This window comes from Podarcis pityusensis (assembly GCF_964106645.2).
Source record: "Podarcis pityusensis genome assembly, chromosome: 5".
Classification (NCBI taxonomy): Eukaryota; Metazoa; Chordata; class Lepidosauria; order Squamata; family Lacertidae; genus Podarcis; species Podarcis pityusensis.
Genome location: NC_138032.1, coordinates 43266001 through 43292072, shown reverse-complemented (window position 1 = coordinate 43292072; position 26072 = coordinate 43266001). Strand labels below are relative to the sequence as shown.

The 26072-nt window shown below is 40.0% G+C and overlaps 1 protein-coding gene across 9 annotated transcripts in view; it reads left to right on the top strand.

Annotated features, from left to right (window-relative positions):
- BTRC (beta-transducin repeat containing E3 ubiquitin protein ligase) overlaps nucleotides 1-26072 on the top strand; it is a 126563-nt gene that overhangs the window by 57223 nt on the left and 43268 nt on the right. For 8 of the 9 annotated variants that reach the window (XM_081007072.1, XM_081007074.1, XM_081007073.1 and 5 more), the window contains one exon: nucleotides 6738-6827. The exons of the other annotated variant lie outside the window; for it this stretch is intronic. In XM_081007072.1, the coding sequence (XP_080863198.1) occupies nucleotides 6738-6827 (90 nt within the window). The remainder of the gene's footprint in view (nucleotides 1-6737; nucleotides 6828-26072) is intronic. 9 annotated transcript variants of the gene reach the window in all.

Genomic DNA, 26072 nt, shown 5'->3' with positions numbered 1-26072 from the left:
AATGCTGGGGGGCCGTGGGTGGGGGAGGTTGTGTGGATGTGTGTTTGCAGCCTTGGAAAACCATGACAAGGGGACAAAGTTTTTGGCAACTATGTTTAAGCTAACAAACGAATTTTCTCACTGCTAAGTTATAAATTAATTTTAATAGGCTGATCCAGATGGTCCATTTGGAAAATGGATAGCTTGATCTGTTGAAAATTAAACTAAATTTATCTCTCTCATACTTCAAACTGAAGCTAGTGTGAAAAGAGTGCCCATTAAGTCCAGTGAATACAGATGGACCGGCAGGTCACACATGGGACTAATCTGATTCATTTTAAAAATAAATGTGTGAATTATTGAATCAGTCTCCTGGTTTGACTCCTGGTTTGTGCATGTGTGCAGTCTTTTTAAAACAGACCCTCAAATGCTTCAGTGCCTTTTTAACCTGTATGTTTCCATTTTAAATTCAACGTTCTTGCCAAAAACTGTAATTAGTTTTCAGTAGCCATCATTTAGTGTTGGATCCGAATAGTAGATTGATTAGGTCAGGCATTTGTTATTTTAAGGGCTTCGTCTCCATTTCTGAAGAGTTGGGGCTTAGTAGCTGAGAGAGAGAGAGAGAGAGAGAGAGAGAGATCGCTTTTAGAAACCAATGAGGGGGAAGCTCCCCAGGGACCTTTGAGCCTTTTGGCTTTTGGTTGTGTTAAACAGAGCCATGAATGAAGATCTGTAAATTTATTGCAGTGCCATCTGGGTTTTCCCGTTCTTTTTTGTAGGAACCATATTATTGTTGGCTTGTATCTGTCTATTGTAGTGGTCACTCCCCAGGAGCTTGCCCTCATCCTCCAAAGGAAAGTGATGAATAGCAAGGGTCAGCAGGCATAGGTCACAGGGCAGCTGTCCGGAGCTGCCCTGAACTTGATTACCCTACTGTCTTTAAAAATATTGGCACAATGCAGGTTGTTTAAAGAAAGCTTCTCTCTCCTGTGCTCAAATGGGGTAATAATGAAGTGCCTTTTTGCTGTCAAGACTTGCTCTATGGGGTGAGTTGGGGGTGGATCTCTGTGGAGAGGAAATCGTGTCAAAAGGTGCCATGGGGATGTGCTGACGGCAGCGGGATTGCAATGATGTGCATTGCGCTTTTCATCGGGATCATCTCTCCTAAGAGCTTCCCGATGGAAGGAAAGTGAGGCACCCAAGACCCTTCTCCACCCCACCCCGTCCCAGCCACCCAGCATTCTCATGAGCTCTTCCTTCAGCAATTCGACACAGAGCTGCAACATTTAGAGGTTGGGGAGGACATACAAAGCCTCTGACATTTTGTGCTGCAGGATGCTTAAAAGTAGGGGCAAGCCAGAGCAAAAGAGAGGCAAAAGTAGAGGAACATCGCTTCCTAGTTACTGTAGAGTAGGCTGTAGATGTTTCTGTGAGGAAAAGAGTTGGTGTCTAAGCTGTACAGTAATTTGTATCAATCTTGAACGCTTGTTAGGAAAAAGCGACCCAGTATGAAGGAGGAATAGTTATTTCAAATGTGCTTATAATTTGCTTTTGTGTTTTCCTATCCACTATTATTATCCCAAATATCACTTGTGCAGAAATCCTTGCCTGTTCAGCAGAAATGTTGTCTTGCAGCCTAAAAACTCTGTGGTTGCCCCCTGTCCCTGTTTCAATGCTAATCGGGTCTGTCAGATGTGCGGCATTTCTGCATTCCCCCGTAATGGAGTAAATTGCTTGCGTTGTCTATTGTCCTGACCTTTTGTTTCCGTGTCCACTTACAGGCCAATGAACGTGGGTAGTGATAAATAAAGCTCGGAGCAGGACTCTCAAGTCTTTGAAAACAGCATGTTGCCATCTCCCTAGTTATATTTCTTTAAGTGTTTACGTGTATGCTGAATTCTTTTCTCTTGTGTGGCTGGAACCCTGGGGCCTCAGAGCCATGAGAGAGGCCAAGAAGCTGACAAAGTAGCTGTCCCCTTGTTAGCTTGTTCCTTTCTTTTAAAAAACCACAAAAAAAACACAAGATGAAACCCATCTGGCTCAGGGCATTACATTTTCCTCCCCCATGCACCTCTATAGATGAAGAGTTTCACCTGCAGTGAGGGTTTACATTGATTAGGAAGGGTGCAGTAATTCAACTCTGGCCATCCACTTCACTGATACTTTGCAGTCTTTAAAGGTGCTGACCCATTGAGTTAAGCTGTCAAGAGGAGGATAAAAAAGGAGCTCCGGCCCAGGAGGTAACAGCTGCCAGGTTTTCAACACCTTGTGCGCTGCTGGAGAAATGTCACCAATTGTCAATGGGGAAGAAAAATGACTGACTTGCCTGCCATCTTCCCTTTTAATGACTAGCCTTATAAAATGAAGGATTTAAGCCTCGGAAGATCAGCAACCACAAGGCAAAATTTTCATTGGCAGGCAGAAAATCAAGAGCATTTTAAGGAGGTGCTACATATGCAGTAGCTCTTTTGGGCGGGGGGGAAGATGCAGTTAGCCTAGGCTAGGCTAGGGCGACCTTTGAATAATGGGGTATAAGTGTAAAAAGTTTGCGGAAGCCACTCACATCCAGCATTAGCTTATCTACTTTAGGAGGAAAGGCAGGAGGGGGAGCTATATTCATAAGCCAGTGAACTGAGAGAAAGCATACTGTATTTCTGCTCTTTGGAGGACAATTTGTTTTCAAGCTGCTACCAGATGGCTAAATACCATGACATTTCTCTTTTGTTTGGGTTTTTTTTTCCTGTTTCAGTTTTTGTTTTACAAGCAATTCAGTACTCCTTGCTTTTGTCAATATTGTTTTACTGAATAAGTTTCAGTGGCTCGGGAATGGGACACAAAGTAGCATTGTCCTTCTCCTTGTTTTGATTGATAAAAGAGGATACAAATGTTGGAAATGGGCTGAGCATTTCCTCCCCCCATTTGTTTTTAGGTTACTCATTTTAATTGTACTGAGTAATTAGAAGGTACATACAGCCAAGGGAGCATTGTTATGGAAATTGCTCAGGAAAACCCATTCCCCATTTGCCATCACCATGTGTCGAGACAATTCTTCCCTCTAGTGGCAAAATTAGGGACTCTGGCTCCACAGTAGGCAAGGTGTAATTGCAATATGACAAACTGAGCTTTGGGGACGTTTCTGTAAATGTTCTTGGTTTTGGCTTGGCTAGTCTATATTTTTTCTTGCTGACTTCCTGCAGAGATCTTTTCCCCTTCCCACAAGCATTCCGAGCAACAGAGACTAGACATTTTACTTTAAATATAGAAACGATAATCACAGTGGATTCTGGGTAATGCTCTGCAGCTTGACTTAATTCTCATCTTCCTTTTTTTTAATTACCTGTTTATAAAAACGCTTTTAAATTTGCAGGCATTTAATACTTTTGGAAGAAGCACCTCATTGGAAATAAATAAATAAATTGCCTTTTTAAAAAATAGTCTGTGTGAAAGACCTTAAGGGTAATTAATGGAGGTCTCATAAGGCCCTGTAAGTGAGATGAAAGCGATCTTTCTGAATCTGCAAGAGTGATTTGTTCGTATAACTTCCCACTTCCACTGAATTCTTCAGAGTCTAATAACTATTTTCTTACCATTTGGCAATTGGCGCTTTGCTGCAAAAGCCCTTGTTTGAACAATGAAAAAAAGAGTTTAATAATCTTGTCTCTGGAAATGACTTGGGGGAAGATTGTGCTCTTGGATTTCGTTGTTGGGTTTTTACTACAATAATATCTTTCTCTGATAAATCATGTAATTATTGACTACAGGGGTGGGAAAGAAATTTTATTGAACATTTAGATTCTCCAATTAAAGTGCTGGTGTGCTGAAAGATGAGATCTTTTGGATGAATTGTGAAATAACTTGCCATCCATTGGTATAGATGGAAAACTTGGAAGCCCTCAGGGATTCAAAGGATTAAGAGTAGGCCCACTTGATCCTGACATTGGAAGGACCTGTGGACCATTTTACTCATTGCATAGGAACTGACCCTGGGCTTGGTAAATGCATTCAGCAGAGAGCTGCACCAATTCCCATCCTCTGAATGTTGTGATACGATGTATGTGTTTGTCATATTCATCCTTTGTACTTTGGGGCATAACCTAAAAATGTGAGACCTTAAGATGTTTGTCAGTCAAAAAGATAGAGTTGTTAATATACTCTGCACTGCTGTGGAACATAGATATGAAGCAGTTTCTGCTAGTTTAAAGCAGGTAAATTTTTAGTCCTTATGGCTGCAGAGAGAAGGTTGGCCAAGCATTACAGTGTTTATTGAAAAGAAGAAAGATCCATTTCATACTTTGCTCATTGTTTCTGTATTTTAGATACTCCCTCCTTACCACCTCAGTCCACCTCAAAATATTCTGATTTCCCCCACAGATTATGAAAAGACAATGTTTTACACTTCATGTAATTTTTAAGTAGTACCCCAGACAGTCTCTCCACATCTATAGCAGCATCTGCAGGTGGTAATTTGGACCTTTGTCTGGCGATAGATGCTGCTTTGCATCGCCGAGCTCCTCTCATTGCATTTCTGCTCCTGACATGATTTGAAGCGGTCATACGTCGGTAGATATTTTTTTCCCATTAGTGTGTTGCTATAGGCTGCTTAACACTCATCTCAAACAGCTTTTGCAAGGTTAAAGGAATGTGGCTTGGTAACAAGTTTGTGTCATTTTAAATATATACCTTCCAGTAAATAAGGAGGAGCCTAGCAATCAATCCCTTTTAGTGTGTTATATGTTTCACCTGACAACTAAACCCTCTATTGATTAGCCATTACTTTGTTGGATAATCCTGTGTCATTGAAGCCACTGTAAAAATTAAACTCTTTAAAATGTTTTACCCTAGCAGCAGTGTGAAAATTGAAAACTTGTTCAGAATTATAGCCAGCTTTCACCAAAAGGGTAGTTTTCAACAAACTGGTTTATGCTTGCATTCTTTATATGCAGTATAAAACCGTATTAAAGCACTCCAACGCAAAGCTATCTCCCTCTGGCTCAGTATCTGGCTGCCATTTCAAACAGTGCTTCCTGTGGCCTAGAAATGGCCTCTCTTGGTGATTGGGGAGGAGATGCTTGGACAGTTCGGGTTTCTGAGCTAGAATTGAATCAGAAATCCTTTTATAGCCAAAACACGGAGTTTGGACTTCTGTAGAATGATCAATAATGTAACAATCCTTTGTGAATCTCACAAAGGAATACAACATGAGGTAATGACAGGGGTGGCAGTGTTTGGGTGATGAAAAATTGAAACCTTCTAATCAATTAAAAAGGTGCCCCTGATTAATTGGGCAGCAGATTTAATGAAAATGTTTTTATGCCTTTTTAAATACTGTGGCTTGCATCTTAGTAGAGGCATTCCTCCTAATCTTTCACACAGAAGGGGTTGCACAAGATATTGCCTGCTTCAACATATGTTACGTGTCTATTCCTCTGTGACTGTGGCTGAAAATGCAATATTATCTGTATGACATACTCTCTCATAGAGATGCTACCCTTAAATTTTACAAAACCACAAACAGCTTGGGGTCAAGTTACTAAGAAGATATCCTTGTTCTGTATATATACCGGTACCTACCTACCTGATCCTTCAGATCCTTCCCAGAAGCCCTGCGCTTCATGCTGTCACCAAATGAAATGAGGCAGACAGTTACTAGGAAGAGTGTCTTCTCAGTGGTGGCACCCAATTATGGAACATGCTTTATAAAGAGACTTGCTTGGTGTCAGCCTTGCAGCCTTTTTGGCAACTGGTAAAAGCCTTTTTATGCATCCAGGCTATTAAAAAAAACCACAAGTTGTTCAATCTGGCCATCTCAGTCTTAGGATCCATGCTTTATTGTTTCTCTTCGAGAAAGCATTTTTTTAATGCTACTTTTATTATTTTACATTTTATTCTTAATATTTTATTTTATTTTTAAAATTTCTGTGAGCTGCTTGGACAACGTATATTGTTGGGCAGCCCATATAAATGCAGTAAGTAAATAAATAATCAGTTGTTTAAGCTTCCTCAAGAATCATTGAGCCCAGAAGCAGAAAAGTTTACATGGCAGTGTTTCGTTTTGTCCTAAGTGAAATAGGAAGGTTCCAAATCCACTATGGAGCACCCTTCCTCATGCTTTGAATTTTTGCTCTTTCACAGGAATATTAAAAACACTTTTGCTTCTTATTGCTGCTGGATTTTTTGGGGATAGAATGCAAAGAGGATCTATTGCTTTTTTGGTTTTTATTTAGATTTGTGCTCCATTGTGTGTTTTAGTTTTCTGTAAACCACGTTGAAATACTTTTGGAATGTACACCTTTGTAAAAATTAAGTACGGTAAATAATAGCTTCGTTTCCCCAGGGAAATAATAACCTTGTGGAGAACAGAGTGTTACCACCTACCCCACATTTTAACAATTGACAAAATGAGCTTTTGCAGGTGGTGGGGGAGTTTGGGTTTCTGCTTTACACCACTGCTGTAGAAGAGTTTGGAGTTGGAATATTCCCCTGCCCCGCCCTTAGATTTCTTAATTTAAGAACTTGGAGGTGCATTTTTTTTTCATGGTCCTTGAAATGTAAGGCTCTTGATTTAAGCAGTACAAATCCCTGTAGGGCAGACTTGACCATTGTGTATGATATCTCTATATGACTATATAATGCAGGCTGTCTGCTTTAAAAGTAGAAGCCCATGAATGCAATTGGCTGCTCTAAATAAATGAAACACCTTACCTTTAGAACAAATACAGTTCCATTATCCAAACCATTATTTTGTTTCTTCTTCACAGACCTATAATAGCTGTGCCAGGCTCTGCATCAACCAGGAAGCAGTTTGCTTAGGGAGCACTGCTATGAAGACTGAAAACTGTGTGGCCAAAGTAAGTAAAGCTGCAGCTGTCATCCTTGTACCAGGTCAATAAGCTGCAAGTTCTCTCTTCATTGGAGAGGCAATTTAATACTGTGCTTTCTGAATGTATCTGTGTAAACCTAATTGAGTCCATAGGGTCTTATGGGAATTTATGTAGTCCTTTATCGATAATGCACATTTTTTGTTTTAATCCTAAGAATCCCTTCCTCATTAGTTCCCTGCCTGTAAAGGAAAAAGGTGAGATATAAATAAATATAATAATTATAACAATAATCGTTAGTTTTTGAAATTAGGATGATAATATGGTGAAAATTTAGAAATGAGAGTTGAAAATCCTAGTGGGTTTTTTTAAAAAAAAAATCTTATGATTTGTTGGGCCCTTTTAAACAAAAAATGTGCCAAATGTATCTTAGCAATAGCCATGGTAATATGAGAAACACATAACTCAACTGTTGCACCTCCAACTGGTGGCTTATTTATTTTTATGCTGTCTTTGTCCAAACAAGTTGTCCATGTTTGCTTCCAGCAGAGAGAGGCAGTTGAGTGGGCATTCAGATTGTGGGGCTGCAACCCTGCCTCCTTTCTGAATTTAAGCCCCTGCAATTTTAGACAGGGAGCATATGATATTCTCATACCCCCCCTGCTGGCCACTGTCTCAAGTCACACAACTGGAGCCGAGGTGGGGGATTTGATTCACATACTTACTGCAGTACGGAGACATTGTCAGCGGGTTGAAGACGCATCTGATTTTAAAACAAAGCACTTTCGGAGGAATGGTGGATTGGGTATGTTCCCTTTTGCATTGCCACATCAAAAGAGACATTCTCAGGGAAATGTGCATCCTGTCTTTGGCTTCCCCTGCAACTAAATATAACTCCCATAAAATAAGAACCGTGTCTGAGGGATTGTGAATGACTGGAAAACATTCCAGCCACGATACAGTGTATATAAAAAGAGCATGTTTAGCCTTGCTTAAGCTTCATGTTTCCATTGGAAGGAAGTTCAGGATAGCCCTGCAGGACAGATCAGTGCATGCAGCCATCTGTTAGCAAAACCAGCTGGCGCTTTTGCAGCATCTCTCCCCCTCCTCTTCCCACCCCCAACAAAATGGCTGGTAGAGAAATGATTGCCCTCTTCTCCCTCCTCATTCCTTGGGATTTCTTCCTGTAATGCCTTTCCCCCAGCATATGTATTCCTGCTCTAGATAGATGCCATATCCAAGAAACCTTTCTTTAACTTTACTCAAATATAAAAAAATAATCCCTTTGGCAGACAGTAATGCCATGCAAATTTTCTCCACCTTTCTGTAAAACTGCCTGTCGCATACAACGTTTCTCCTCAAGTGTGTCATTCTACAGAATCCAACATCCATTTATGTATGGTGCCAATGTGTGAGCAGTCTGAGCAATCGCTCTGTGTGCATAACTCCGTGGGAAGCTTGCTTAACCCCAGACAGAATGAAATTCTCCCTAAGGCCAGATAGATACCTCCGTTTGAATTTTGGCATTCAGTAGTGTACATAATGTTACTCTGGAGGACCAAGCTGTATGGAGTCACACCCTCTGTACAACTGTGCCTGTCTCTGTATGCTTTTGCATGGTTTGCAGCTCAGTGTGGTAGGAGCTTCAGTGAGCTGGTCAGACAAAAGACTAAGCCATAGTTTAGTATTGCAGTAGCAAACCTCAGCAGGCCTTATGCTTGCTTTCTCCCTCTCCTCCTCAGGGGCAGCTACCAGGAAGAGTTTGGAAGGTTTTTGCTTCTGTTTTAGATTAACCACAGCTCGCCTTGTTGTCTAACCTCTGTGAAGCTGTGATTAATTTTAACTTTGGCTTATTTATTATTATTTTTCTAATTCTAATAATTTATACATAGTTTAATACTGCAGTTGTATTGTGTACAATAGGTGTTATGGAGGGATACAGCATAAAAATAGTTAAAATAAACCATAAGATTCGGGGGGGGGGGGGAGAGCCTGCTGAAAGTCTTTACCAAGCATAAAATGTTTACCAAGCATCAGGGAGCAGGCTGCCTTATTTCAGCTTGGAGGGAGCTCCTCAGAATTGGACTCACAATACTGAATGCACAACCAGTAGTTTGTGAAGCTGGCTTATTTCTGCTGATCATCAGTTTAAGATTAACCACAGTTTAGGGTTCAGATGATTCATAAACTGTGGTTAACATAAAACAGTAACAAAAATTTCCAGTGTCCTCCTCGTGTCCACAGTAGAATGAGGGGAGAGTGTGCAAGCCATGACGTACATACCAAGCAAGTGAGTGCAAAGAGCGTAGCTTAGGGTGCAACTAGGTGATTTAGTGGCGTGGTGGGTCTTTTGCAGTAAGACTTGGGAAATGTTGGTTGAGCCCAAGTCTCTGCAGTCCCTGTTCCATGTTCTGTATGAGTCCAGTGGAGCAATTAAAATGTGATGATACAGGGTCAGAGTTCACGCTCATAATTTTGGGGGGGATGGAGGCCTTGTGGTTGTCTTTTTCCTAATACTCTGAAAAATACGGCGATGTCCAGTCCTTCTATGGCAGATGGGGGACATCAGCTCTGTAATGCAAAATGCATCTTCTTAGTTGTGAAGCGTTTTGTGTAGCGTTGTATCCAAACTGATGCCTTGATTCTTACTTAAAAGGTAAAGGGACCCCTGACAATTTAGTCTAGTCGCAAACGACTCTGGGGTTGCGGCGCTCATCTCGCTTTGCAGGCCGAGGGAGCCAGCGTTCGTCCGCTTCCGCAGACAGTTTTTCCGGGTCATGTGGCCAGCATGACTAAGCTGCTTCTGGCGAAACCAGAGCAGCGCACGGAAACACCATTTACCTTCCCGCCAGAGCGGTACTTATTTATCTACTTGCACTGCGTGCTTTCGAATTGCTAGGTTGACAGGAGCTGGGACCGAGCAATGGGAGCTCACCCCATCGCAGGGATCCGAACCGCCGACCTTCTGATTGGCAAGCCCAAGCGGCAGACTTATTTTTCTACAAATGAGTGTTTCTCCCTCCCCCCTTTATCAGCAAGTATATAGCTGTCTTATTGGAAACCCCCTTCAGGTTCTTGGTTTCAAATTCTCAGCCTGAGATTATAAAATAGCTTGGCAGAGTTTTCCCTGCATGTGCTTCCTCTAGCAGTAAACTTTTCTTCTATGCAGAACTCATTCGTTTGACCAGAAGTTGTGTGTGGCTGGCAGGAAATCACAAGGGAGCTGCACTTACTAAAAGTAGTTTGTAGCACCTTTAATTAAAGGTGTGCCCTCAAAATGGTAGCCCACAAAAATTAGAACTCTGTTAATTTCCCCTGGGATCTTGACAAACATCTATGAGAAGAAAGCCGGAGACAAAAATTAGGTAATGAATCCTCGTCTCTGATAAAAGATATGGTCCTTCCAAGCACTGCTGCACCAGAGTGTTTATTCTTGGGCACATATTTTGCATATTTGTGTGTTGCTGGGAGTGGTGTTCTTCTTAAAATGTGTGGGGAAGTATTGAACTCTCATAGGAAGTAGATATTTCTCATGATGGTGTGTATAGACGAGAACTACATTACTAGTTCAAAACCTTTTGAAAGTGGAGTTGACGTGGGATATGCATTGCCAAATATCCTGAAGACTAAACAAACCACTTTGCAGAGATTCAGTATTGTAGTATCTGTGAATATATCACTAGTTTGCTTTATAGGTGAAATTCAGTGGGTGTAAATTGAAACTTAAAGTTCTTGTGGGTCTCCCTTTGTACAGAGGAATCTGTTCCCTTTTGTAGCCCTCAACATCACTCTGCCTTTCCAAAATGAATATTCAAAACTGGCCCAAAAGAATGCATTTTTAAAAAACAGTGTAGGGTACATTTAGATGTGGAGATTGCTGCATTACTTTTTTCTGGTTGCAATGTTAGCACTTCTGTCCTCCTTTCTAATGTTACTGCATTAACTGTTGTGTTCTGAAACTGTGGCTTTCCATATACTGCTGTATATTCTATTCACACCAGTGAACATGGTGTGACACAACCGTGGACATCATCAAACATGCCGCCACTTTTTATGTGCATGCACTCTTCTGTTCCCCTGTGATTCACCCAGGAAGCTGGCAGGAAAGAACTGAGTGCCAGAATACTGCCCTAAATTTCATCACATAAGCAGCAGTGAAAACCACAGGGAAATTTCAGCACAAAACTCCTGTGATTATCCAGGTTAATGGGGTTGCAAACAGATTTTTTTCTGGAAGCATTTTGCGTGCAAATGAGTGCTAAACTTCCACTAGATTTCCTGAATTGACATGTGAAAGATCACCTAAAACACTAAAATTATCAGGTAAGGAAAATGGAATAAAGTGCTGTCTGAAGGCAGCCATAGTAAATGCCTGACACTTGTTGACATAGGAAGATTCTAAGAAGATTTAAAGAAGAATGAAGTAGCTATATAGCTGGTAATGATCTGCAAACCCAGTCTGCCAAATCTTTTAAAAGGGATATAAAATCTCAGATGGAGTTTAAGCTGGTATCTAACCATCAGCATGCATCTGTCAACTGCAGAAACCGTTCAGCATGTTGGCAGTATTAAAATTATAGCTACCATCAGACACAAGGTAGACCAGGCATTAGAGCCAGTATCTGGTTTCCTAGGATTATAAGATATATGAATTTCAGGTTGTAGACTCCTCTGTCTCCTTTAAAGGATCCTTTCATTTAGTTTCAACATACTTCTCTGTCTTACTAATTCAGCACCTTAGAACAGTATGGACTGGCTGTTGTGCCGAACTTTCTTTGATAAGGCATCCTCACAACTTTTTACTGGAGCTCAAGGACAGGCAAGGTGTTGCTTTCACTGGCGCAGTGAAAGCCAGCCAGGCAAGCAGCTGTTCTGTTATTTAGTAATCTTGGCTCTTCAAGCTACGTATTGGTGACTGTGATCACTTTAGCTATCTGGTAGAATGGTACACAGCTAAAAATGCCTGCTAATGAATGTCCCACTTTGGGCATGCAGAACACCTGGACAGATATGAAAAGTTCCAGATAGGGGATGGGGTTCTCAGACAGGTAGACCTTTTCCTTCCCCTCATCATCCAAGACCCAGCTGAGTTGAATGCTCTCTAGCATTGAATCTTAGGAAGTCACTGCTTTCCCACTTGCTCCATCCTCCCAGTATGAATTGGAAGGAGTTGCTTTGCCACAACAGTTTTTTCCTGGTGGGCTGCTTTCCTTCAGAGGAGTTGGATATGTCTTGTTCTGTCATTCATTCTGATGCATGTGTTGAATTAGTTTTCTACTTCGCGGATCTTTTGAACACGTGCAGCAGGCTCTGTGCACTTGACTCCACACCCCCTGCTATGAGTAGATAGTTGGCTGGTGGGGGTGGGTAGGCAGAAGGTAGACTATATTAGAAGGTGAACCTGAAATCAAAAACACTAGCTTGAGAAACTCTGAGTTTAGTGCTCCTGAGATTTTCAGACCCTGAGAATGTTCAGGCCCTTCAATGTGCACATAAGTTCTTGACCAGTCTTGTTGGGATCTCTCTGGAGGTGTCTTGCCAACCTTTTTCTTAACTGAAGTACCTTTTATCTATTGTGACTTTTCTGTGTTCAGTACTGTGGGTTTTTTCCGCTTTTCTTTCTGTTGGACTCTGCTGTGGTCTATATTGTGCCCAGGTTCTTGTTTCCTTTATAATTATGGTTGAACAAACCTAATACTGCCTTACAGGAATGGATGCATTTCCATCGTGATGCTGTACTTGGCTCAAAATTGTTTTTTAACTTATGGAATTAGAATCCAATCTCTCTCTCGCTCTTTCTCTTTCTCTTTCTCTCTCTTTCTCTTTCTCTCCCTCTCTCTCTCTCTCTCTCTCTCTGACACACACACACACACATGCTAAATTATCTTTTGGAGATAATTTCTTAAATGGAAATAAAAAGTGTTATAACTAATGTAAAACTGAAATGAAGTTTACTTAATACCCACAAGTATTCTGCCTCCATGAAGCATAATTAAAATCATCCAAAGGGTTAGGCTTTTCAGTTTCTTTACAGTGGCACGTTGGTCATAATCTAAGTATGAGGCTATTTTGCCTTAATCTGGAATATTTTACATTTTCACAGTTTCCCCCTTCCCCCACCCCTAGTCAGAGTTATTTGCAAAGGGATTGAAGAAAGAATGTGCATGTCTCCCCTCCCTTTCCCCTTCCCACATTCTCCAGATTTTGATAGAAGATTTGTTTTATTTATTTCCAAAATTATATCCGCAGGAAACAAGCCGTTTAAATTCAGATTATGCTGAATCAAAATGGTGCTGGTATGAGAAGCAACGTGCTGTTTTATGAGCACGGAGTCCCTTTTCTCATAACTGATTGATAGTAAATATTTTCCTGAAGAGTTATTGCCAGCCATGAACAGTGCAACTGTTTCCCTGGTTTTTTTTTTTCCTGTAGTACTTGCTGTACCAGCCATTGTCTGTAATTAAGATCTACAATTCACAATGCAGACGTTTGCACTTCCTCTGGGTCTGAGCTATTTATAAGGTATTTCAGCTGTTCAGAGTTTCTTTTGAGTGCTAAACTACATGTAAACAGGCATTTTTCTCTCTCCAGTATGCACACATTGTATATCAGTTGCCTTTATTTTAGCCTCCTCCTGTCTTGGAAGCTACTTTACATGTTGGGTTCATCATGAAATAAATAAGGGTAGAAATAGTTCTCTCCACCCCCAACCCTCACTCCAGCAATTTTCACAAACCATTGCACCCTCCCCCAGCCTGTTTTCAACCAAGGACCTCTTAAATGCTAGGGATACCCAGCCACTTTTGCCATTAATGGTTCTACTGAATTAACAGATGAGTAGCAAAAGAGTGGCATGCTAAAGCTTTCAACCTTATAGAGCTGGAGGTAGAAATAAAAAAATCTAATGATTCAGTCTTCCTTCAACCCACTTCCTTCTCCCTTAGGAAAATATGCAGTTATCTGTGAGTCACTTGACACAGACAAGATTTTCCTTGGTGATCATAGGGAGAAACTATACACATCCTCATGTGCAACGATCATGTGTCTATTTAACGACTTATGTCTGGAAGCAAGCATAATTAAAAAGGCGATATTTATGCATGTTTCATTGGTAATGTACCGTTTGTGGTCTTCTGAACCAAACACCGCCTGTTGACCTTGCAGATGTAGATTTAAACCACAGCTCAGCAGTGGAATTCATGGACTAACAGCAGACAACTTATATATTAATAATAATAATTATTTATTATTTATACCCCGCCCATCTGGCTGGGTTTCCCCAGCCGCTCTGGGCAGCTTCCAACCGAATATTAAAAACACAATACAGCATTAAACATTAAAAACTTCCCTAAACAGGACTGTCTTCAGATGCCTTTTAAAAGTAAGATAGTTGTTTATTTCCTTCACATCGGATGGGAGGGCGTTCCACAGGGCAGGCACCACTACCGAGAAGGCCCTCTGCCCAGTTCCCTGTAACCTCACCTCTTGCAGTGAGGGAACCGCCAGAAGGCCCTCAGCACTGGACCTCAGTGAGCGATGGGGGTGGAGACGTTGTTAGTTGCCTTAGTTTTCCCATCTGTAAAATGGGGAGAACAATGGCGTATTTCATGAATTGGTGGCGAAAATCCACTTCCTGGGTATAAGGTCATCAAGCTGGGACATTTGAGTGACCTTTTTGGATAACAGCCTAGTGTGCTGCAGGAACATCACCAGACCTAGAAATCTGAGGGAAGAATTTTGGGAGGGAAACTCTGTTCTAGCCGTATCCGCTCTTTGGCCAAGTTGAGAGCAAGTTTACATGGGTCTGGATCAGCTCAGAAAGGCTCCTGTGTCTTTGTCCCTAGGAGGAGTAATAATGAGAAGCAAGTTCCTCATCAGGCATGTACTGCAGCAGTGCCCGCTGATGCATGCCGGATCACCCGCACACAGGGATCACGTGACCACTCCAAAAGTCAAACGATCAATTCGCCTCGTTTTGGCTCTGTAGTTAATGCACAAACAGTGCGATCTGCAGGGCTGTAATTGCATTGTTAGGGCCAAGGAACAAGCCTGTGCCTTTTCAGCAGACAGCTGGCAGGGAGAGAGGCATGTTGTTAGGAAAGAGAGAGGCAAGGCAAATAAAATTACTGCTAACGCTCAGAGATCGGCAGGAGTCCTACTTGCCTAATCTTACCGGTGGGAGCAAGCGGCTGTTGTAATCCAATTATAGCAGCATAAGCAATTTGTTAGACACTCCGCATAATGTAACAATTTCCCAATAAACTCTGACTTGTAATAACGTCGGCAAGAGCCCACATAAATCTGCCCGAATGGTGGGGGCTGGAGCATTCGGCTGGGGGCTTGTAATTTGTGCCATCAGCACGTTTCTCCGACTGTGGCATGGCGCACCATTTTCCATGCAGGAATTCTGAGGAGTAAAGCTTGGCAAAGCCTCTCTAAAGAGGAGTCCATTAGGAGAGGAGGGGCCAAGCAGTACTGAGAACCATACTGCTCTGATTTACCCCGTATGGTAGAAAAACTCAAAACGGCTTGTAAAAAAGAAATTAGTCAAAAGCAACAAAGAAAAGCCCGGGACAGAATTTTTTCCTTCTTATTTCTTAAAATTAAAAATAATGGTTAACACAAGAGATTGCTATGTTCTACTAAAAATGAGGTGGTGCCCTAAAGGAGTCAAAACTGCCCAAGAGAGATTTTCTCTCTCTGGAATCCACCAATTTGTATTTTTGTTGCTTGTTGCTGTGCTTAGATTTGGAACCATTAACTTTGAATTTCCCCAGTTGGATTTAACTTTTTTAGTGAAATATTGTGCATCCTCACTCTTCTGTTGGAGCCTTTACAAAGAGCTAATTTAGATATTTGTATAGAATTCATTTTCATGTCCTGTCTGTCACAGAACAAGACTGTTACTACAACTGATGTGCCTGGCATATAAGAATTCTTGTTTTGTTTCTTTACAAATGCTTCATTTAGTCATATGGTTGTGGAAGCTTTGAATCATGGTACACAACCCTAGTTTCTGTCAGTTATATCAGCACTCAGCTTTGCTGTGGAACTATAGTCTCCTCTAACCTCTGAGAAGGTCTCTTTCCATGTATTGCTGAGGCACCAGGTAGCAGCACAAAGCCATCTCTGCAGAAGGTCCTAGTTGAACTTGCTCCCTTATCAATCAAGTAAAGCTGTAGAGTCTTTTGACCTTCAGAGAATCTGCTGGGTACTCACAACAAGATGTCTGACCTTGGGAGCAACTCTTGAGAATGTAGAACGTTATTGATGTGTCTTGTGTACCTTATTGTGCTAGGATACTGCTTAATATGATATTTTGAGTTGCAGAAGTGCAGGGGTTTTTGTGTTGGCTGTTTTATTGATTGCCATATTTCAATTTTAAAGCACATTTGTGTTAAATCTGGTCAGAAGGTTACACAGTTGTCTGCCCTTGGTATTGTGTGCAAATTCACATTCAGATTTGCTGGATGGTCTTTCCTAATGCCCGAACTGCAACATTTTCATTGTTCCTAATCTGCTGTACACATCAAGATGCCAATTAACTGCGTCAGGGCAGCAAGCTTTCTGCTGCTCCTGGAATTAGTCTAATAAATACTGCCTCTCAGCTGAAGCCTCTTTCTTTCTGTTTGAAAAGAAAATGCTATCTTACTTTGCTGGAGCTGCACATCAATAAGCTGCAGTGTCCTAATAAAGCCACTCAGTGTCTAGGTTTAACTAATGACTGATTTTCATGGCTTTGACAGTGAGCTGTGTGCGTTATTTTCTCCTGATATTGTAAAAATAATGAGAGCAAATTAGAACAATCAGTTTACACAGATAGCTCCTGATTGGAGGCGATGGGCAATATGGCAGCAGGTAATCCATCTTCGGACTCCTGTCACATTAACTTCAACCGCATGGAAAAGATCAGGCGGAGCAAACGGGGATCCTGCCCAATCGGAACACTGAAATTAATGAGAAGAGCATTGTTCTGTGATCAACCTTTTAATTAGCAAGACGGGAGACAGAGGGAGTGATGACGCCGGCAGCACAGCTGCGCAGTGACAGGCATGCCTCCTGCAAAGGGGAAGGGAAAAGCACACGCTTTAAATTATCCTGCTCTCTGCTGCTTGCCCACCAGCAGCATAGCTTTGTTTTGAACCCTTTTCTCAGAGCTGTGCAAACAATGCCTGCATTTATAAGAATACTCTAAGCCACTCACTCCCCAGCATTCGTGTCTGCGACCACTCCTGTCGTGGGGAAAATGTGATTTTGAAAGTTTTAGTATATTTCACATTTGAACCAGAGAGGGGTCATTATTCGGTAGCAGCCTGGCCCATGTGCCCCTTTTGCTTTTTCGGCAGCTGCCTCATAATAAGTCTTTCCCGTTCAAAGGACTGACACACCGTTTGTTTGTGTCAAATGGGGTTGGCGATGAATTGTGGCACTATCCTGCTGTCTGAGTTGCTGTGCCTTTCCTCACTATGGCTGTGCTAAAGGGTGTCATAGAAATGTAGGCTGTGGGTGAAAAGTTCAGCCTTGCGAAGTGTGCAGAAGATGCGTTGAGGATTGAAGTTTAATAACTTCCTGTCCAGGTCCTCTTTTTGAGTGAGGTTTGAAGGAAGCAGAGAAGGCAAAGGACAGTACTGAGAGGATGGCGTTGCGGAAGAGGAGAAAAGCACAGAAACGTTTAATATTCTTTTAAGAAATCAAACAACCAGCATTTTAACCAACATCTATAATTAAGCATTAAAGTGGTCCTCTTGTTGTCTCTTGTGTGACATGCACACACACAGAGCATTTATCCTCCCCCCCCATAGTGTTGCTTTTCTTTATCTGCTAAATTTGCCCGTTCTCTTTCTGTATTGGGACTTCAAATGACACAACAGCAGTACTTGGTGATTTTTCAAGCAACTGTGCTAATTGTGGACAATGAACTGAAACTTTATGCAACACTGTAAATGTGTGGTTGCCTCCTCTGGTTTGCATGCAACTTCTGTTTGATTTGTTGAGCATTGTGCGCTACCTGGAAGTACTGAGATAAAAGCGAAACAGGACCCTTCCTTCACAAAGTCCTTAAATGCCAACCAGTTGTGTACTCAATTGGCCTAGTCTTAACTGCTCAAATGAAGCATTTGTCCTTGATGCAGGAGACCATTACTAAATACTGTCTAAGAAACTGACTGTCTTCAAAAGGTTAAAGGTATTAAGAATGCAAAGGTATTCCTAAGGTTGGAGACTTACAACAAACAAAGACTAGATTATTTTTCAAATGTTCCTTTATGAAGAGTTCTCCATAAATGAAGCTTTCTAATACAGTATTTTTAAAGTTATTTTTGGTAAAACTAAAATAACCTATTTATCACTATATTCTTTAGAAAGCTACTTACCTGTGGGCTGTGACTAAATGAGAATTTTCGGTTCTCAGATAACTTTATTTTGAGGAAGCTATAGGCAAGGAGAATAAATGTTTGTTTGAATGCATTCGCTCTTGACACATTGGTGTTGCGTTGAAATTCTGTAGTGAATGTTATGAAACATGATTGGTGATACTGTTTATCCTGGGACTACTTATAGAAAACTTCATGGGGAAACCACTCTTTAACATAAATAGAACTTGAAGCATACATTCTTTCCCCGCTCATATTTGGACTTTTTACTTCTGTTTTATCATTTGGCCCAGTTTGGTGCTTGAAAGCATTGCTCTTTGAGACTCCACATGGCATCCCATGTTTGGGACTGTGAAGTGTCTCTGAAAGAATTACTGTTCTTTTCAAATGCAAGTAATTTATTTTTGTTAGTGGGTACGTTGAGGCTGACGGATGCATTATGCAGCTTTCTGATCACCCATAGTTATTTCCATGCCAATTCTGTTTGGCTGATCCCTTCCCTACCCTTAGCTTGAAATGGAGAAGGAAATAATTGCTGTAGCTTTGTATTAAACAGCAGAAGACTATCAGTGTAAAATATTTAATGCAAGGTATTAACATTTCCCCCTGTTTTGTATCAATCTAGAAAATGTTATTTTGTTAGTTTCTAAAACACTTTTGTGAGAAAGAAATTCTAGTTTACATAGTCTGGTCAGAAAATACAAGGCTTCAGTTTAGGTGAATCCCTCGCCCCCCCAAACTCTGCCCTGTATAATAACGTATAATTTAAAAAATTGGTTGCTATGGCTGTGTTTGCATATAATGATATGCCAGTGACTCTGCTTATCGTGGTTTATTATGCAGTGTGGTAGTGCATGCTGTCCAATCACTCCCAATTTGTTCCTCTCCTGGTGCAAGTGAGATAAACAAACCAGTACACCTTGTGTTTTCATTAAGTCTGAACCAGAGATTGTAGCTTGTTGCTCCCTAACAAGCCCGAATCCATAAGGCAACAACAAACCATAGCTGAAGGTTGGCTAACAACCATTACTTGTTAAGGAGCAGCAAACCACCATCCCTGTTTCCAACATAACGGGAAACGGGGAAACAAACCAGGAAGCCATTTGCTTCACAGCACTCCACGATCAGCCCAAAACTCCAGCTTAATGCTATGTGTGAATGCAGCCACAAAAAGTGGCTACTAATCTGAACTACACTGCATAGTAGATGCCAACATGTAATGAGCTGTTTATCTGAAGCAATTTCGCTAGCATAACATTCAACTAAAAATTAGCTAAACGGTGCATTTGTGCTGATATGATATAACTAGGCGTCTCTCATACGTTCGGTCAATTACCTCACCTCACAGGTGCAGCCAGAGAGCAGCTATGAATCTGCTTCACAGCTTTGACAAATGAGCTCATTGTTTTTTGTTCTTTTCTTAATTTTGGTTCATCTGTGATTCAAGTTTATCCTGGATTTTTAATTTTTCACGAGGTTGCCAAGATTTAAAGTCAGCCATATGAGTTCTGTGGTGGCAGTTCTGCTTTTCCGTACAATTTGGGACCTCAAGACAGTTAACGACCATCAAATGTATGTTAGTCTATACTAAAATGTTAAGAACACATGGTTCATGAATAAAGCAGCAAGAGAAAGTAACTTCCTTTATTTAAAAGTCCAACTTTGAAGATCATCTCCCCCTTCCCCATGTCACATCATCATGAACTAGTATTGTAGAGGCTGTGCGTCAGGGCTGCTTCACAACAGGCAATCTTGATAGCTTCCACATATAAGCACAACAGGGTGAGTTTAGCAGTTTCATTTCTTAATTTCTTGCTTTTGTAGGTTTGAATCAGCCCCATAGTATGTTAATAAAGAGGAAGGAAGGAGTTCAATTTATACTGGTCATTAAGGATCCCTTGGTGCTTATCGCAAGAGTGAGGTTATTAACCCTGATGTTCTTCTGGCCAAATTCAACTCGTGATGATTACATTCTGCGACCTAAATTACTTTTGTAGTTTTCACTAGAGAGATTGACTTTCGTGGTTTCTCCTGGAGAGAGTGACTTCTGCTTTTAAAAATGCTCTCTAACAAAGTGATTACACGTTCTGCCCCAGAAGTGGCGGCACCTCAGTTGAAGTGGCATTGTTCTTGGCACTGCCAAGTGCTCAGCTTAGGTGCCTTTTTGAGGAATTCTGAGCCCTCTGTTTAATAAACAAATGACACTATGTATTGCTGAAGGTCATCTAAAATTTTCATTATAATACTAGAAAACAATTCAGTGCCACTGATTTAATATTTTACTTCACTGATCAAAATTTAACTCTACATATTTTATCAATCTCTCTTTCTGAAAGAGAGAGCATCAGTAGAATTTAAAATATAATAAATTAATAATGCAGAGGAAAGCATCAAAAAGTAAAAGTCTTGCTTTAAAAGCAGAAACTGGCTATGCTGAACCTTAAACAAAAAGTGGTCAAGGGCAGGAAAGATTACCCAGCTGCCTTTTGCTACCTTGAAAAAAATATTATTTCTAAATAGACAGTGCCATTTTTAGCACAACCTACTTGAATAATTATTTAAAAGTATTTTATTATTGTAATTGGTACTTAAGGGAACTGATATGTTTTCCTGTTGTTGCCTCGAAAAGTCAGTCTGGGTGGCTATATCATCATCATTACTATTGCTTTTATTATTAGTATTAGTATTCACATTTGTATACTCTCCTTCTGTAGTTCTCAGGGTGGGTCACATGATACATTGCAGTTTAAGTTGTAGGTAATTGATGCGATCATTAGTATAGGCTTTTTGTTATACATAAATTCTTGCACTGTGTGGTGACCACTGCCCTTGATCTAGTTGATTTTTATATGGAAGTCATTATACCAAGAGCCAAACTCGATTAGACACCATTCATACCATTAGCAATTGCATGAGTGGTTTTTCAAAGGTTAATAGCAGGCATAGAGAAAGGGTGATCCAGACTGAAACTCTAGAAAGGGTTTGCTCATTACTGCAATCCCAATCCAGATTAGGTTTCTCCTGCAATGGGTCAGTGCATTAACCAGAAGGTTGGTAGCTTGAGCCCACCCAAGGATGGCTGTGGGCAAGATTTCTGCGTTGCTGGGGGCTGGACTAGTTGACCCTCAAGATCCCTTCCAAGATCCCTTTATGATTCTATGACTTTTGCACTTCAGGGGAGGGAGGACTTTTATTGCTGTGAATAAAATGGAGGGGAAAACAATATATATAGGGACTACAGAAGATGGTAGATTATTAAACTACACATCCCTACAAGGACCCCTTTCCAGATCCACCAACTTTTTTTTTTTTAAAAAAAGACACGTTCACAATTGCTAATTGTGCGAACAGTACTGGTTTGCCTAAAATGCAAGAATCTGCAATTTGTACCTAGAGAAGCCTCCATCTAAGACACTTTCCCTTCAAAAAACTGTGAGCTTGACTCCTTTGTTCTTGACTTCACTTACTCAATGTGAGTATTGCTGTGAAATGTTAAAACTGCAAGTTGCAGATAGTTTCAAAACATTTTCTGATTAGATAAAGTAACATTGTACTATTACACCACTTATTTTATGACTGTGAACATTGCATGTGCCATGCAAACTCTATACGATATTACAAATATTAACAAGACTATCATACAATACAACACATCCAATTATATCAAGATATAGGAAGTTTGAAAGGAAAATACAAATATAAATATTTTGAAACTTTCAAAATAAATAACAGGAGCCATGTGAGCATTTATACCTGGGGTGAGAAACCTGTAGCCCCCAGTCAGCATGGTGACTACTTCCAGTGAAAAATTGTATAATTCCTTTAGTTGTCAATAAAACTGAAATAATTCATCACTATATAACTTCTCATTGTTTTATCATTTTCATATAGTATCATACAGCCTAATGTTAATGAAAGAACATCTAGGGCGTTGTCTTCAATTACTCTTGTCTCCACTTACTCAAACATTTTCCTGTATACCCAAGGCAACGTAGCCTCTTATGTCTGCCTTCATTATTTCTGGAAATGGCAGTCCAGTGTTTCGGCTAATTCTATGAGAATAGATTTGCATTTGGAAATTTAAATATTCTTGTGTATAGTTACTTCTTGTTGACCTAGGATCTTCCCATCACAGGGTAAAATAAAGCCCCCTTTGTCATTGCCAGCATCTTTGAAACTTAGTTAATGACTAAAATATTTCACTGTTAATTCTCCTGACCTCAGGATTCCTGTTGATTCCTCTGATTGCCTGTGTGCTTGGACTGAGCTCTCCTGTACAACATTAATTTAGAAGATATAAAAATGAAAAATATCTCAATTAGCAGTGACACCACAAAAAAGTTAGACTGTTAATTGAGTGAAGCTTGTAATTCCTTAGCAGAGCTGACTAGTAAACCCTCCTTGTAATGCTTTGATAGTAGGTAATAAAAATGTTGTTTAATTAATGCCAGTGTGAGTTCTTTTTGAAGCTTTGGGTTTTGCAAAACTGAGTAAATCAAAGAACTGAACCAGAATGCTTCTCTGTGCTGTTAATTTAAGACTGTCACTTCCATTTGAAGTCATGATTTATATTCTTCAATATTGATTACTTGGGATGCATCTGAATGCTGTGTTCAGAAAAAAATGCAATTAAACCTCACAGTAAGTTAATGCATCCTAGCCTGTGATCTGGTTTTCTAAATTGTCTTGTATCTCAGGCAGAGTGTAGGGACTGGTTCACAAGGAACATTTGTAGAAAACCATATGGTAAAAAGGACCATATATGTTTAAAAGAAATGAGTTGTGCTTTGTACCCTCCTCTAATACAAGAAACTATGTATGTTTCTAAATAGGAGAAGGGAAAGAGGTCAATCTGTTAGCCCATCCACCTCGGTATACCATTAAAGTATACTAATAATGGTACTCCCAATTCTTGTTGAAACCTTAGGGTTTCTACAATGTAAAGTTTTTGGATACCCTTGGCGAGGGGTCAGGTAACCTGTGGCTGGAAGAAGAATGGGCTGTAAAAAATCTTCAATGAATTTGTCTTGACCTTTCCATTTAAAAAATGTTTTTGTATTTATTATTTTATTTCATGAAATCTATACACCGCTTGATTGCGAAAAGCCTCAAAGCAGTTTGCAGAGAGCAAAATAATCAGTAAACACTTAAACAACTCTTTAAAAAAAATTAAATCAGCAATGAACTAAGAACAGATTAAAACATTATGCATATCAACATTCTACATATCTGAGTAGGCTCACCTAAACAAACATGTTTTTAGCAGGCATCAAGAATAGTACAATGAAGGTGTCTGCCTGATGTCAACAGCCAGGGAATTGTTTCAAAGTGTAGGCACTGCCACACTCAGAGATTGATTTCTTGGAAATGCAGAACCAGTTGGTTGGTTGCTGGCAGTAAATTCCAAACATCCATGGCGGGTATATTAAAAAATATCCTTTTTTTTGTTGTTGTTCTTTTACAAAACCAAAAAAAAAACACACACAATTGGGTACACCAGCCTCCATGTATGCATTTTTTTCATGCAAAGAATGATTTCTACAACGAGGGATTGAAACAAGCTGGGTGTGTGGCAAGAGCATAGTGGCTTCTGTTGGCTTCTGCATTGGCTTCATCTACCTGCTCTATGGACAAATGTGTACAGAGGCCTGCAATTTCATCTTCACATTCCATGTACTTGCCACTAAAACTCTCCTTTAAAGCAAACTAATAGAGGGTGAGATCTGCAGGGCAAGATGGTGTGGAATCATCTGAAGGGACAGGATGTTGCTTTTAGTTTAGCACCAAGTTCGATGGAAGAAAGTTTTCATTGTCTCCACCCAGCACAATGTCTCCTGGAAGGCTTGGTTTTAGCTGCTGTTTTCAGTCACTTGTCTTCCTTCCTAGCAAGTCCTGAGAGGGGTGGAAAAAAGAAAAATGTAATTGTGGTTATCCTAACACAACCTATTGTACTTATCACTTTCTCTCTGTCTCCAGATGGCAGAAATATTAATCATTAACTTCAAAAACTCAGCAAAGTTTGGAAATCCCCTGGTGGTTAAATATCGAACTTGCTGTGATAAGTAAGGTAACTTTACTAAAGTGCTGCCTCTCTAGGGCACTTCTCTGAACTCCAGGAATTTGTTAGCTGGTTTCATATTGGTATTGATTTTAAGGCAGCTGTCAGAATGTAGTGTGTCTATCAGGAAGAATCATGGAACTTCAGCAATGAAAAACACACGGTATGCCATTTGCTTTTAGAGTTCAGGTCTTAGTTGCTCAACAGTCTAGAAGATTGGCTGGCTTAGTTTAAATAATGTGTTCCAGTATAACCTTATACAGGTTGCCATTTTGAGTTAAGGAGCTTGGAGCTATTAGTATTGGTTCTGTACATGACAAATGCCCGTGCTTCAACTTGACTAAGGAGTGGGAAAATACTTTATTATACGGTGCCATCAGTGAACATAACACTCTACAGAGATAAAGCACTGGAGAGGTCCCTGCTCTGATGATTTTACAGTCAAGGATTACACATGAGGGAAATGTGGAGAAAGCAATGATAGGGAAAGAAGAGAATGGTCACATATCAAGATGGTGAGGAAAGCTGTACGTAAGTAATAACAGTAAGGAGTTGGGGCAGGAAGAGTAACAGTTGAAGAAAGGCTTTGCAAAAAAACAACACAAACATTTAAAAGGCCCTGTTGTTTGGGAATGTTAGAAGGAGAATGCTAACATTGTTTGATATATCTTTTTAGGATACTGGCTTTTGTTGATTTAAAAAATGTGCAAGCATTCAAATATACAGAAATCTTCATTGCCAAATAACTAACTCTTGACAATTATTTCTAAACATATTTACACACACACACACACACACATTTCTAGACAGGTTATTTTTGAACTTTTATACATGTAGATACTTTAGGTAGACAACTGCCTATTTAACTGTACTGAAGGTATAATGGAAGTATTTGTTTGCTTTGTCTCAGGCTAGAGAGACAAATTATATTATAATTACAATTATAATAATTTTATTAATAATACTCTGAGGCATAGAGTTTCTGCTGTTCAAAAGCTTGAATAACTTTTTGATATCACCTATTCTTTTTTTAGCTTTCCCCCTATGAATTTGCATAGCAGTAGCTCTTTTGCAATACTATCTTGGAAATACTCGGATAACTCTTTTTATTCTGAACTATCAATAGCCTGTTTTAGTTGCCTTTTGTGTGGCATTGATGCTTTTCCAAGCCTGGCCTTTCTGAAATACCCTATCTTTGGAATGACAAGGCAACAAGATTTGATCATTAGGCTTCTGGCTTTTGTTATATCACCACCAGCAGTACCCTGCATTTACTTACCTGAACTTCAACGGAACTAGTGGGAATAGCCTCTTCATGTGGCAACAAAAAATAAAATAAAAGCAAATTAAAAATAAAAATAGAAGTGTAACATTTCACGAGCAGCTGTAAATTGTAATTTTTTTGGTATATATAGTTCTCTGTTAGAGAAACACTAAAACTTTTCTAGAATAACAATTTTGTGGGTATTAAAAATTTTAATCAATGAACTTCCTTTTTAACATTTAATTTCAGTTCACATTAAAATTGTAACTGCTCTTTAACTTCCAGAAGGCTGAACCGTTTGGAAGTTAATCAAATGCACAAAACTTCTGTTTTCTGCCTTTATAACTGACAGAGTAAAGCCAGAAATGATGATTAGAGAGTAGTTTGATCAAGGAGAGAAATTATGAAGTATCAAAGTAATGGTTTTGATGTATTTTTCAGAAGGCTAGATGATCTAGTGGGTAACCAGCCAGCTGGTTGTGTCCTTGCAAAACATTGTCAGGATGTCCTTGATGGAGAATGGACAACAAACTTAGCATGCATAATTGTTATAACTGATGTTTTAATTTTAGCATCTTTTG